The sequence below is a fragment of the Achroia grisella genome, unplaced genomic scaffold (genome assembly GCF_030625045.1).
Source record: "Achroia grisella isolate CSIRO2021 unplaced genomic scaffold, CSIRO_AGI_Agris_v1 utg18504, whole genome shotgun sequence".
Taxonomy (NCBI): domain Eukaryota; kingdom Metazoa; phylum Arthropoda; class Insecta; order Lepidoptera; family Pyralidae; genus Achroia; species Achroia grisella.
In genome coordinates, this window is record NW_026712688.1 from 46,504 (window position 1) to 62,097 (window position 15,594).

The window sequence follows — 15,594 nt, forward strand, 5'->3', positions numbered from 1 at the left end:
TGCGTGTTTCTTGCTCATTCTTTATGTGAATGTGTTTCAATTTTGAACACTTTTGAATAAATTAAAATTTTTGTTGTGTATTTGTTGATGTGTATTTACTTAAAATTGTTGTTTTAAGTAAATACACATTAACAAGGATCAAGCATGCGATAATCAACATATGACTATTCAAAAGTGTTTATATTATTTGAATAAAGATTATTTTTATCAGTACATTAATATGGCAAGCAAAATTTAACCAAGACAAGATTTCGACCACTATTATTTATTTATAGATAGATAGATATATCGTTTATTTGTTTGTTACTAATCACACACAACATGTTCATAAGAATAGACAGTACATAATACGACATAAGATTTATAAAATTGTGTTATTATGTGTGAAAAATAGAAAAAGATGTTGGTGGAACATTGTTCAGGGAACAGAACACTGATTTTCAATCAACCCATTTGAGGGTACGTGACAATAATGATTAAAATAAATATAAAATAAAAAGGAGCAATATTATTGGTGATTGTCTGTGCGGTGTGTGTATAATAAAAATAATGTAAATAGTTCACAGTATAATTTGATATAATTTTTACTAAGTGGTAAGGATTAAACGAGAAAAAAAAAAATATAAAAAAAATAGAGTTTTTTTAAATCATTACGTGAGATGCAACCGCTAGCCAAGAAATTTCTGTGGAATGCCTAAAATTTGTTTTTTTAATAAGTATTCTTTGTGATGTTTTTTAAAACTGTATACGGTAGGTATTTCATAATACGACCCGCCGTATGGGCAACAAGAAATTATCTTTCAATGTAAGATATGATGAACATATTCAGTGGATTATATACAGTAGCAAATATAACGACGAACGACAATGACGACCTCGGTGGTCTAGCGGTCTGGCACACCGCTTTACCTCCGACGGTCGCGGGTTCGATTCCTCGCACGGCACAAACATTTGTATTCATGAGTATGATTGTTTGTGTCGGTCTGGGTGTTTTCTATGTATAATATTTACGAAAACAAAATATCTATGTACTTGTACCAGTTATCTAGTACCCGTAACAAAAGCTTTAGCTAGCTTAATTTGAGACTAGATGGCGCTGTGTGAATTGTCCTGAGATTAATATTATAATTTATTCTCGTTCCGATCACACTTGCACTTTATATATCAACCGTTACTTAGTATAGGACACAGTTACCTAGATACATCAAAATAATAATTGCATTTAATAATGTCTATTAAGACAAATTCAATATTGTCTACTAAGCACTGCCGTGTCTAAACTGTGTCACCCCACCTTACATTTTCCTATTGTTATTTAGTATATAAGATCATTATTTCAATGTACATATTGTCAGTTTATTACCATCTGTAATATACATCGTCTCGACCAACAACATCGTATCATTCACCCGCAAAGTTTAGCAACAGGAATACTTATTTTGAATGTGATGGATTAGTTTTTTTCTTCTAAAATCAATGTGCCCAATAAGATAAGCTTTATTTGGTAAAGTGAAGAGTAGATAATATAAAAACGCTGTCGAGGCTCGCCCCGTATCGCACGTGTCCGATGCTATCGACCAAACACAGTGCGCTCCCTCAAGTACTGACAACGCACAGTCTAATTCAAATTCAAAAGTCATTTATGCATGTAGGACATTTTAGCCGCTTATGAACGTAAAATTTTTTATATTACTAGCTGTACACGCGAAATTGTCCGCGTGGAATTCAACTTTATTTTTATAAAAGAAAAGTAGCTTAAGTTACTCCTTATTACATCAGCTAACTGCCAATAAAAGTCCCGTCAAAATCGGCCATTTCAGAGATTAGCCGGAACAAACAGACAGACAGAGAAAAATTGTAAAAAATGTTTGTGCATATAAATATAAATAAAATACGGTACATATATCAAAATAACATTTTTTACAATTTTTCTCTGTCTGTCATTTTTCTCTACGGTCCAGTTCAGTATATAGATCCAATTGAGAAACTGGCATGAAACTCAATTGAATTATTTTTTTTTAAACACGTGGTCTGATGGTATACCTATATATGATTAGTTTTCTTGAGTAATTTTAAGTTATTTATTAAATGTTGATGATGATGAGGATGAGATAATGATGAATAATAATAATAATCATCATCTCAGCCGGGAAAACGTCCACTGATGAACAAAGACCTCCTCCCCCAAAGATCTCCACGACGATCGGTCCTGCGCTGCTCAAATTTTGTCATTAGTTATTACAAACTTTCGTGTTATTTAATTTAAATTGTGTTGTTAATAAAATATAAGTAAATTAATATTTATTTAAAATAGCAACACACAAGTTTCTTGCTTATTCTTCTTGTGACGAATCTGCGTTCCGAATAAGCGGTAGAATAAAAAAACTTATATTAAGTGTATTGTATTCAAAAGTGCTTATATTAAGTTTATTTGAATAAAGATTATTTCTATTTCTATTTCTTAAAAAAAAAATTGTCGGTTGCTGAATATTCTTGCTAATGTTTGAAATGGCTGGATCTTTATCAAATTTTGTTATTAGCTATTTCCAAACTTTTGTGTTAATTAGACTAATTTTTTTGTCTGTCTATCTGTCTGTTTATTATTGCTAATCTCTGAAACAGTTGGACCGATTTTTACGAGACTTTCCCTCGCCGATAGTTAATGTTACATTTTTTGTCTGTCTATCTGTTTATTCTTGCAAATCTCCGAAACGGTCGGACCGATTTTGAAGTGACTTTCACTCGCAAATATCTAATATTATAAGGAGTAAAGCGTGGAATAAAAAATATTAATTTTTAATTACACGCGAACGGAGTCGTCGGGTCTCAGCTAGTCTTGAATAAATAAGGCAAATGAAGTCGCGAGTAATAGCTAGTAGTAATAGTGTAGAGTTGACATTTGGTATTTTTGTTAATCTTATCAAAAGCATTGAGCCATTGGATAGCAGTATCGCTGATCATCAATCAATTACGCGGAATATAAATTATAAAGTTCACCAATCAACTATATACTTGTACTCTTGACGGCCCCGGTGGTATGGCAGTTTAGCCTTACTTCCGGTGGTCGCGGGTTCCATTCCTCGCAGGGCACAAACGTTTGTATTCAGGAGTATGATTGTATCGGTTTGGATGTTTTCTATATATACTATGTATGTATTTTTATTGTGGATGATAATGAAATGGTGCACCTGCCCCTGCGCTAATGGTTTACGCTGGCGGGGCACCAGTGGAAGATGATAAGATGAGCATGAGGTCAGCTCAGTTAGCCCATCGTGACAAATTCACTAGGAATTTATCACGATGATTTCCAGGAGGAACCGCGTGGAGGTCGACCTACTATGGTACATTGCTAGCAATGGTGATTACTAGTTTCCATTACAAACATGCTCCTTTCCCACAATATTAAAATAAATTATATCTTTTAATAATTATAAATTATAACTATGTATTTGTTATCTAGTACCCATAACTGCTACTTTCATTTGACCGCATTCAGAACCGAGCAGCCAGAATCATTGGTAATCAACGTCTATGTGACAGACTCGACCCATTGGCTTTGCGGCGTGATATTGCATCTCTGTGCATTTTCTACCGCATATATCACGGGGAGTGTGCTGAGGAATTGTTCGGATTAATACCAGGTGCTGAGTTTCACCACCGTACCACCCGCCAGAAACCGAAATACCATCCTGATCATCTGGATGAATGTCGGTCTTCCACAGTGCGGTTTTCTAGAAACTTTTTGGCTTGCACAACCACACTATGGAATCACCTTCCAGCAATGGTATTTCCGAACCGATACGATATTGAAACCTTCAAGAAAAGAGCTTATTTCTTTTTAAAAGGCCGACAACGTACTTGCTATTCCCCTGGTGTTGCGAGTGTTCATAGGCGGCGGTAATTACTTACCATCAGGTGAGCCGCATGCTCGTTTGTCCCCTTTGTTATAAAAAAAAAAATAACACAAGTTTTAACTTTAGCGTAACTTGGGTGTAGATGGCACTGTATGAATTGTACTAAGATTATTAATTTGTTTATTTTATACATCTATTTTTAGACTCCTTAATTTCCGAGGTACCTATAGAAAATATCTGTGCATCAGAAGTCATGACTGCCAATGACTTATTAGTTTACGTCACAAATTGTAGGCAAAACAACATGACACGAGCCGAACTGCCTCTAGGGTTGTCGATTGACAACAATTGATTCAAAACATTTTTTTTTAATATTACACACCGTCCCGGATATCAACTTCCGGGCTTGTTACTGACTGACAAACTAATTATTTATTACATACATATATGTGTATTACTTATTTTTACATTTTTATTATTAACTATATTACAGTTTGTATTCTTACAATATAACTTAATATAGACTTATTCACCAATCTTAAAACTTTCCGCCTCATACGAACGGCTCGTACAGCGTTTTAGAGCGACCTATCTCGCCCTACTCAATTGTAGAAGCGTGTGGATGGCCACTCATTGTTAGGGCGACCTATATCACGCCTATAAGGCGACCTAACTAGTCCTACTTGATTGTGCCTGTAAATGGCTACTCGTTATTAGGGCGACCTATTTCGCACTCTACTTAATTGTAGAAGCTTGTGTATGGCCACTCGTTGTTAGGGCGACCTATTTCGCACTCTACTTAATTGTAGAAGCTTGTGGATGGCAACTCATTGTTAGGGTGACCTATTTCGCACTCTACTTAATTGTAGAAGCTTGTGGATGGCCACTCATTGTTAGGGCGACCTATTTCGCACTCTACTTAATTGTAGAAGCTTGTGGATGGCCACTCATTGTTAGGGCGACCTATTTGGCACTCTACTTAATTGTAGAAGCTTGTGTATGGCCACTCGTTGTTAGGGCGACCTATTTCGCACTCTACTTAATTGTAGAAGCTTGTGGATGGCAACTCATTGTTAGGGTGACCTATTTCGCACTCTACTTAATTGTAGAAGCTTGTGGATGGCCACTCATTGTTAGGGCGACCTATTTCGCACTCTACTTAATTGTAGAAGCTTGTGGATGGCCACTCATTGTTAGGGCGACCTATTTGGCACTCTACTTAATTGTAGAAGCTTGTGGATGGCAACTCATTGTTAGGACGACCTATTTCGCACTCTACTTAATTGTAGAAGCTTGTGGATGGCAACTCATTGTTAGGGCGACCTATTTCGCACCTTACTTAATTGTAGAAGCTTGTGGATGGCAACTCATTGTTAGGGCGACCTATTTCGCACTCTACTTAATTGTAGAAGCTTGTGGATGGCCACTCATTGTTAGGGCGACCTACTTCGTACTCTACTTAATTGTAGAAGCTTGTGGATGGCCACTCATTGTTAGGGCGACCTACTTCGCACTCTACTTAATTGTAGAAGCTTGTGGATGGCCACTCATTGTTAGGGCGACCTACTTCGCACTCTACTTAATTGTAGAAGCTTGTGGATGGCCACTCATTGCTAGGGCGACCTACTTCGCACTCTACTTAATTGTAGAAGCTTGTGGATGGCCACTCATTGTTAGGGCGCCTATTTCACGCCCTACTAAATTGTAGAAGCGTGTGGATGGGCTGGTCAAGATCGCTGGAAGACATTGGATGCGAGCAGCGCAGGACCGATCGTCGTGGAGATCTTTGGGGGAGGCCTTTATTCAGCAGTGGACGTTCTTCCGCGTTGAGATGATGATTGCCACTCGTTGTTAGGGCGACCTAATTCGCGCCCTACTCAATTGTATTATAGAAGTGTGTGGGTGGCCATTAATTGTTAGGGCGACCTAAGTCGCCCTACTCAATTATAGAAGCATGTGGGTACGTGCACGCCTCCGAGGTAATTTGATTACTGCGAACATTTGTCAACCCTGGCCGGCTCCTAAATGCGGCTCTATAATGAACCCATGCGGTAAGTTCTGTTATGCTAATATTACCGATATTGGTCTCAGACACGACAATATGTACCTATCTACAAGTCGTTTATTATGGTAGTGTGTCTTCATCTATTGCTAGGGCTGACAGTTGTTCTAGGCCCTATGAACTTGGGGAAAGTAATGGGTTCCGCTAAAGAACCCGCAGAGCTGGGGCCCGCTGCTAGAGTGGGCCACCGCCGTCGTTGTCGCGGTGGACTGATTTCGATCCCGCGACTCCGGCATAGGTGAGGGACATATTGGAGTTTTTAGTGAGTAGGAGTCTCACAGTACCCACTTGCCTCCGCCAGGGCGGGCGGGTCTCCAAGAGGGATTTTCTCCAAGTCAAAAAAAAAGGATATGTGATTTTTAAAGTCGTCTACGTGGATGTTCAAATATGAAACTTTAGTGCCATTGCTGGCAACGTACTATGTCAGGTTGATCTCCCGTGAGATAGACCAAAATAAGATACATAAACGTAAACCGATAGCGCAAGCAGGTGCACCGTTCCATTATGGTCTAGTGGTTTAGTACACCGCTATAATTTCGATGATCGCAAGTTCGATTCCTTGCACAGTACAAATAATTATATTTAAAAAAATATTGTATGTATTTATATATACAACTGCTATACTTAGATACATTTTTAAAAATACATACCATTTTGAAACAATTATTCTCATGAATGCCAGGAATTGAACCCGCGACCATCGTAATAAAAGCTGTGTTAACCGCCAGACCACCGGGGCCGAGATACGTCTAAACGACAACCCTATCGCTTACTATGCCATTTTACTGTATTACACAAATATTGGAGTTGACGTCATCGAAGGTTACGCATTCATCATTTCAGTTCGTATATTTATAAAAAAAAACTGTATATATTTCCTATCCTAAACATTATTATTAGGGCGGAGGACCATAGTGGTGCAGTATTTTAATATACTATCTCACATGGTGATAGTCGCAGGTTCAATCCCCGCGTCTGGGGGAAGGGCATTGTTAGTGATGTGGACTGATCATCCCATTGCTAGCAATGTACCATGTCAGGTCGACCTCCACGCGGTTCCCCCTGGAAACCATCGTGATACATTCCCGGTGAATTTGTCACGTTGGGCTAACTGATCTGACTTCATGTTCATACTATCTTCCTCCACTGGTGCCCCACCAGTGTAAACCGTTGGCGGGTGGGTGTACCATTCCATTTGCATCCTTTAAAAAAAATCACCGCGTCTGTTTGTTCCGGCTAATCTCTGAAATGGCTGGACCGATTTTGACGGGACTTTCTTTGGCAGGTAGATGTAATAAGGAGACTGTTATTCTGACCGAACAGTCAACACTAGCTTCCGAGCTGTATCCAAACTCTATTCAACGCCTGATGACGCCTCGTTCAGAGGCGAAACACGTGTCGCAATATTGCTGTAGACTCAATAACGGTCTGATTTTTTTTTTTTAATCTCAGGACAATTCACACAACGCCATCTAGTCCCAAGTTAAGCTAGCTAAAGCTTGTGTTATGGGTACTAGATAACTGATACAAAAACATAGATTTTTTTTTGTAAATACATACATATTATCATAGAAAACACCCAGACCGATACAAACAATCATACTCATGAATACAAATGTTTGTACCGTGCGAGGAATCGAACCCGCGACCATCGGTCGTAAAGCGGTGTGCCAGACCGCTAGACCACCGAGGTCGTCAAAATCAAATTTGATCGCTGTTAGAGAAGGTCGTAACGGTAGTAAAGTTTCCACACCGAATATTTGTGGTCTCACACATGATAACTGTAGCGGAATTAAACAAAATAGAATAGAATAGAAAAGGTGACGTGTTTCCTTGATTTTTCTGTCCCTCCCTCCTCCTCTAGTGAGATGTCGTGATATTTTATTCAACCCCTCCCCCATCCCACAATCTCACGTGAGATTTTTCAAAATGTGGGTTTCTCAACGCGCTGGATTGTTATTGTAAAAAGAAAAGAAATTACTTCGCGCTTTTATTTACGACTAGTTAAGACTAGTAATCAATATTGCTGAGCGTTATCCAATTCTCTTTTGGTTTCAACTATCTTAGTAAATTGATGTCCCCAATCCATCTCCTTTAATTAACTAAGATGACTGGTGTCATAACTCGTGATCAAAGCCAATCATCTGCCGTCCAAGCACGTACAATCTGGATTAAATCGACCAATATAGTATATATTTTTTTTTATTTACATCAGAAAAAAAATTGCGTGTTATTTGCCGGGATCCCCTTCTCCAATTAGATGAGATTTGACTTGATACCCTCCCCCCCTTAAACATCTCACGTAACTGGACGCCCCCCCTTAGCTTGGGACTAGCGCTGTGCGAATTATCCTAAGTTTAAAAACTGGCACTATTTATATATTGCGTCCGTCTTATCCATTTCTGAAGAAGCAAGCAAGTGCGATGTATTTCTATTTGAAGGGCTCTTGGCTTAGATAATATTATATTTACATTTATTTTTCATATCTCTCACATACTTGTATTAAGTATTTGATGTTCCTATAATTTTAATTAATCAATAATATCACTTTATTAATAGATAAAATTCTACTTAGCATTTGCGTAGTTTTGAATACAATTTATTCTTTATCACTTTACTAGTGTATCATTACATAGTCTACACATATAAATAAAATTGGAGTGTCTGTCTGTAATATTGAAATAACCGTTTTTTACTACAGTAGTCGTTTTATTGAAACATTTATTTAATCTATATACTTCATCAATTTTCATATCATTGTTTTTTACTACATGCATATGAATATACGATACATACACTAAAATAACATTTTTTACCATTTTTATCTGTCTGACTGTTTGTTCCGGCTACTGAAATGAGCTGATGTAATAATGCGTAACTTAGGCTACTTGTATTTTAATTTACAAAGAAAAATAAAGTTAAATTCCACGCGGACGAAGTCGCGGAAACAGCTAGTATAAAATAAAGTCGCTGTCGCTGTCTGTCCCTATGTATGCTTAAATATTTAAAACTACGCAACTGATTTAGACGCAGTTTTTTTTAATAGTTAGATTGAGTCTAGAGGAAGGTTTATATATATAATACAAGTACCTACACCCGTGCAAAGTCGGGGCGAGTAGCTAGTTACAAATATATAAGTATAAAATGCAGACGCATTCGCTGTCTGTTCGTATATCTCACTAATATTATAAATGCGAAAGTTAGTAAGTATGGATGGATGTTTGTTACTCTTTCACGCAAAAACTTCTGAACGGATTTTGATGAAACTTTACAGTTATATAGTTTATCATCAGACATCACATAACACTGACATAACATCAGAATAACATATAGTCTATAAATTGCCTGCGGGTGAAACTACCGGCACAGTTAGTCTTTTATATTACGCAACGGATTTTAATGCAGTTTTCAGCAATAGATAGAATGATAGAAAGGTCTATATGTATAATAACATGCGTGTTATAGTATAGAACAAGCCGAGAAACTCAACCAACGCCGGGAAATAGAAATAGAAATAGAAATAGAAATAGAAATAATCTTTATTCAAATAAACTCATTACAAGCACTTTTGAATAGTCATATTTTGATTCTACCACTCATTCGGAATGCAGATTCATCACAAGAAGAATGAGCAAGAAACTTGTGTGTTGCTCTTTTCAATAGATCTTTTTTTTATATATATAATTACAGTGTAACAAGTAAATAATCTATGCGACAATCAACATAGAAATGTGTACGCACTCATTATTAGTGTAATCAGATAATATTGTCAGTGCTATGTATTTAAAATTTTTTCTTCAAAAACATTATTATCGTTAACGAATTCTTCAATTTTATAGTAAGCTTTTTTGCAAAGGAAGTGTTTTATTTGACATTTATGGGACGGGTCATTAGTAATTTATAAATTGAACTGACCTCGCTGCCGTCCTGTTGGGCGTTGCACTTGCTGATGTTGAGGGTACCAGAGATGAAGTCATTCTGCACGTCCACTATCAGGAAAGCGCTCACCGGTCGCACTATCTGAAAGGGATTCTTTGATGAATAATCTATCATCATCATTGCCTTGCTTTTATCCCATTATTTGGGGTCGGCGCAGTATGTCATTCTCTTCCACTGCTCTCTATCGGTCGTCATATCTAAACATACTCTTCTTTTTGAACATTCTTCTTGATGAATAATCTATACATATAAATAAAATTGGGAGTGTCTGTTTGTAATATTGAAATTACCGTTTTTTACTACGTGCATATGAATATAAATGTGGTACATACACCAAAATAACATTTTTTACAATTTTTGTCTGTCTGTTTGTTCCGCCTAATCTCTGATATGGCTGGACCTATTTTGACGGGTCTTTTTTGGCAGCTGGTAGCTGCTGTAATAAGGAGTAACTTAGGCTACTTTTATTATAGAAATATAAAGTTGAATTTCACGCGGACGAAGTCGCGGGAACAGGAAGTATATACGGAACTTACATGAAAAAAATGCCTAAAAAAATGTCTGTCTGTTTGTCCTTGCTAATCTCTGAAACAGTTGGACCGATTTAGACGGGGCTTTACTCGCAGATAGCTAATGTTATAAGGAGTAACTTAAGCTACTGTTATTTTAGAAATATTATATATTGTAGTAAAAAAGAAGTTAATTTCTAGGCGGACGAAATTGCCTGTAACAACTAGTTTTTTTATATAGTTTGGTGGTGTGCTTTACTTCCGATTATCACGGGTTTGATTCCTCGCACGGTGCAAACTGTGCATTCAAGAGTATGATAGTTTGTATCGGTCCGGGTGTTTTCTATGTATTTACAAAAAAAATGTATTTATATCAGTTGTCTAGTACCCATAACACAAGTTCAGTTTAGCTTGGGACTAGATGGCGCTGTGTGAATTGTCTTGAGATTATATTGTCTTGTCTATATATATAAAATTCAAAATTCAAAATTCAAAATTCAAAAATCATTTATTCTATTCTATTCTAAATTTTTATACCTATTCCCATAAAAGACCTATTAACTTTTTATAAACGATACTTGGGGACAGCAAGTTTGTCTGTATATATATATGAATACATATTATTCAATGATGAAACATATGTTTAACAAATAAACATAAGTAAATTCACTAAATGAGTCAATGATTATGACTAGCGGCTTATCAGACAAAACGATTCAAGTGAATTGCAAGTAAGCAATAAAAATTGCTTCGCTATTTAACCGACTTCAAAACAGGAGGAAGTTTTTAACGATACTGTTTTTTTTTCATTTATTGAAGGTTTGTTATTTCGTAACTCTGTCATTTATGAATTGATTAAAAAAAACTTTCAAATAGTATATTTTCAGAAAAATCCTTTTCTTTTATATTTTGGAGTCGATTTTTATTACTGGTGGTTTAGCTTACCGCTTTACTTTCTATGATCGCGGGTTCTTTCTTATATATAAGCTATATTACTGTAAAGTTTCATCAAAATCCGTTCAGTAGTTGCGTGAAAGAGTAACAAACATCCATCCTTATTCACAAACTTTCACGTTATAATATTACTAGCTATTAGTCCCGGCTTCGCCCGGGTGTACATGTATTATACATAAACCTTCCTCTTGAATCACTCTATCTATTAAAAAAACCGCTTCAATATCCGTTGCATAGTTTTAAATATTTAAGCATACATAGGGACGGACAGCGACAGTGACTGTCTTATACTATGTAATGATTAAGAATTAAGATTAATTAATTAATTATTAATTTAAAAAAATTACGCACCACCTTTATCCAGTGGTTCCAGCAGAAAGTGAACTCCTCCTTGTCGACATAACCGTCTGAATTCTTGTCGAACACCTGAAAGATGTGACGGGCGCGATCTTCAGCTAATGGATATATGTGACCCTTGTCATTACGAAACAGGGCCTTGCAGATCAGCCGGAACTCCTCGAAATTGAGTTTCCCATCCCTAGACGAATAATAAAAAAAAATATTCAATAAATATTTCCAATAAAATAAATTTTTTTTTTCATTATTTCGTCACGCGTACCGTTAGCTCAGGCGGGTGCACATTTTTTTTTATTCGTCTAATAAAAAAAAATAAAGGAATTGTGCACCCGCCTGAGTTAAGGGTATGCGTTGGCGTGGCACCAGTATATATATGAGTACAATACAACAAATACACATATATACCAGTAGTACTAGTAACAAATATATATATATAATCGGCACCAATGGAATAGAATAGAATAGAAAATCATTTATTCAAATAAACTTACATTGAAGCACTTTTGAATAGTCATCACATTTTTTTTAATCTACCGCTCATTCGGAAAGCTGTCTCATCACAAGAAGAACGAGCAAGAAACTTGCGTGTTGCTCTTTTAAATAATTTTATTCTTACTTTACAATTTAAGTAAGTTTAAGTGTGTGAATACAAACTACCGATGGAGGATGATAAAATGAGTATGAGATCAGATCATCGTGGCAAAGTCACCAGGAATTTAATAACAATAATAATCTCAATAATTACGCTGGCGGGGCACCAGTGGAAGATGATAAATTGAGTATGAGATCAGATCTGTTAGCACATCGTGGTCAATTCACGAGGTATTTAATAATAATAATAATCTCAAAATGACGTTGTGTAAATAACACAGCGCCATCTAGACCTAAGTTAAGCTAAAGCTTGTGTTATGGGTACTAGATAACTATTGCAAATACATAGCTTTTTTTTATAAGTACTTACTCCTACTATACACTTCCACAATTAGTAAATCTCAACGTCTTACGTCATAACATCTACCGATCCGTTAAGAAAGGATTTAACCAAAGTCCTTTCTTAACATTCTACCCCCAAAGGGATAAAATAGGGGATGAAAGTTTATATGAAACTTTGTCAATATTAAACCGATCGGGCTGAGACTTTGCATGCCTAAAGCTACTATGACCTAGGCATCCCCTAAGAAAGGATTTTGATATATTCTACCCCTAAGGGGATAAATTAACGCGAGCGAAGCCGCAGGCAAAAGCTAGTTGGTATATAAGAATGAAACTAAAAATTCAGTGCTGTATAATTACTTGTAATATTATACTGCCAAGATTATTAATGTTACATCAAATGTTTATTGTGTACACAATTACTTATGATTCATTACGGCATCACATGAGATCATCGTTTTAGCCATTTGCTGCTTCCCATACACTATATTCAATTGTTATATGTAATAACCAAATTAAAATTAATAATAAAAATAATTTATTCATGTAGGACATTTTAGCCGCTTATGAACATCAAATTTTTTATATTATAAAATTTTCCTACCATCCAGTTCAGTATATAGATCCAATTGAGAAGAATTGGCAAGAAACTCTTAGAAAGATTTTTTTAATAGCCAGTTTATTTACACTGTAGGTATATTTATATAGGTGTCTATGTCTAACATTAACTGAAAATCCCGTGCATGAACAACTATTGCAATTCACACTCGTCATTTAAGTAATCATTTAGTGTGTAAGACTTTGCTCAGTAAATATGATAATTTCAAAACAACTGTTAATTGTTTTGAAATTATTGAATTGCAATTGTAAATTAAAATATAACATTGTTATAATTTGTGAGCAGGGGAAGTTTTATCCCTGAATGAGATCTCTTGCAGCCAAACTAACCCTGTGGGGTACTAGTGGAAATTAACAAACAATGGTAGTGCAGTGTTCTAGAGACAACAGCATATTCTAATGTGTATTTAAAAAGCTTTATTCTCATAGAGTTAAATGTATATTTAACACTGCACTACCATTGTTTGTTAATTTCCACTAGTATCCCACAGAGTTAGTTTGGCTGCAAGAGATCTCATTCAGGGGTAAACCTTCCCCTGCTCACAAATTATAATAATGTTATATTTTAATTTACAATTGCAATTCAATAATTTTGAAACAACTGTTAAATTATATTTACTGAGCAAAGTCTTACACATACGTGCAATGGACATTCATCATTCATCTCAGACCCCTAGAATGTAACTCAAGACAGGTAGTACAAGTTCTGTCACAACTGCAGGGATTGAGGTGTCTAACATTCTTTCGACTTAAAAGATATGACATCCAAGAAAGTGCCTCATTATTTGACACATTAAAAAGATTGTCATTCTACTATTATTCAAAAGTGCTTAAATTAAGTTTATTTGTATAAATGATTTTCTATTCTATTCTATTGTATTTAAGAAATAAAAGACAAATCAGATTGGACTATTGTTTAAAAAATAAACGGATTGCCAATATAAATTATTGAAAAAGAAAAAAAAGTGTTAATATGTGTCTACACCAAAATCATTTCTTAGGTCAAGTTTTAGAAGAGTTTGATAACAAACACTGTGAAATGAGTTTTCTATGTATTGGGTACTTAGCACCATCTCATATATTGGTGGTGTACTGGTGCTACAGCGGCAGACTCTCGTAGTGAGTGAAGTGATCTTAGAAACAATATTATTATTTTATTACTTTCTATATATTGTATTAGTTTTTAAGATATATATATATACACATATAATATGGGTCAATATAGTTATATAAATTGATATAATATAACTCATTTCACTTTATACAACTTAATATAAGTTATTGAATGAAAATTCAAATAAAATAAATAAACATCTTCAAGTGCTTTATTTGAGATAAAAGATGGCCAATATTCTCATATTTCATTACCATTTTACTGTTCAGCCAGTCTAATACAAGATTAAGGTAAACAGACACACTTTCTCATTTATATTATTTGGATTATATAGTGAAACCACCAGATATTAAGTGTAATGTGCATAGTGGAGTAATCAATATAAGTTCTGACACTCAAGGTTGTTTTAAAAATAAATATATACAGTGCGAAAAATATAATAAAAAATGATTTGTAACGAAAAAGAATGTTATACAGACTAAGTGTAAAAAAAAGTTTTCTGTACTTCTTTAAAAAGTTTTTATTAATTGGAATTAGTAAAAAAAAATATAACATATACTATAGTTTTTTTTTTGTAATAATGTGAATGAGAAACGCCGATGAATGAACATACCCATCTTTGTCGAACGTTTCATAGCAAGCGTCCATATCGACCAAACAAGTTTCCTCGACTGTACCGTTGTTGCCAACGTCCGACATCATAGGTTGAATCGAAATGAGTGCCTCCTCGCTCCAGCGCCCCTTTATAAAGCAATCTAACTTCATGTTGCATGAAAACTTAACTTACATAACCTATAACAACTTTGGGAAGTTTATTATTGATATTACACAAAAAAACTGACTAAGAAGGGATTTTTTTAGAATCAAACATCACTTCTTCTATATATTTAAGGACAATATGTAGTGTTAGTAATATATTATTTTAGAATTCCATTGCGTTATCTTATGAAATCCTGAAGAAAATCAAAACAATTCGCCGAAATAAATATGACTGACATTGACAGCATTTGACAGATGAAATGACATGAAGAATATTAACATCAATGTCAGAAATAGCATGCCATATGGAAAACATTAAATTTTGGTTTAACAAAAATTTTATTTTGATTGAAGAAAGTGAAATACTACACCGAACTGGCACTTTGTTACTTTCAAAATAAATTTCGCATTTATACTATCTGTTGCAAATTGACAGTTACTGGCAGTCTACATTTCTTCTTTTATATATGGTAGGGAAAAAATTGACGTTCATAA

At 35.2% G+C, this 15,594-nt stretch overlaps 1 protein-coding gene across 1 annotated transcript in view; it reads right to left on the reverse strand.

Moving 5' to 3' along the window:
* The window catches only part of LOC131841615 (uncharacterized), a 33,417-nt gene extending 18,113 nt beyond the window's left edge, over positions 1 to 15,304 (reverse strand). Inside the window, exons 1-3 of the mRNA XM_059189939.1 lie at positions 14,954 to 15,304; positions 11,670 to 11,856; positions 9,832 to 9,936 (exon numbers count right to left, since the gene is read on the reverse strand). Of these exons, the coding sequence (XP_059045922.1) occupies positions 9,832 to 9,936; positions 11,670 to 11,856; positions 14,954 to 15,105 (444 nt within the window). The 5' untranslated portion in view covers positions 15,106 to 15,304. The remainder of the gene's footprint in view (positions 1 to 9,831; positions 9,937 to 11,669; positions 11,857 to 14,953) is intronic.
* Between the last annotated feature and the right edge of the window lie 290 nt (positions 15,305 to 15,594).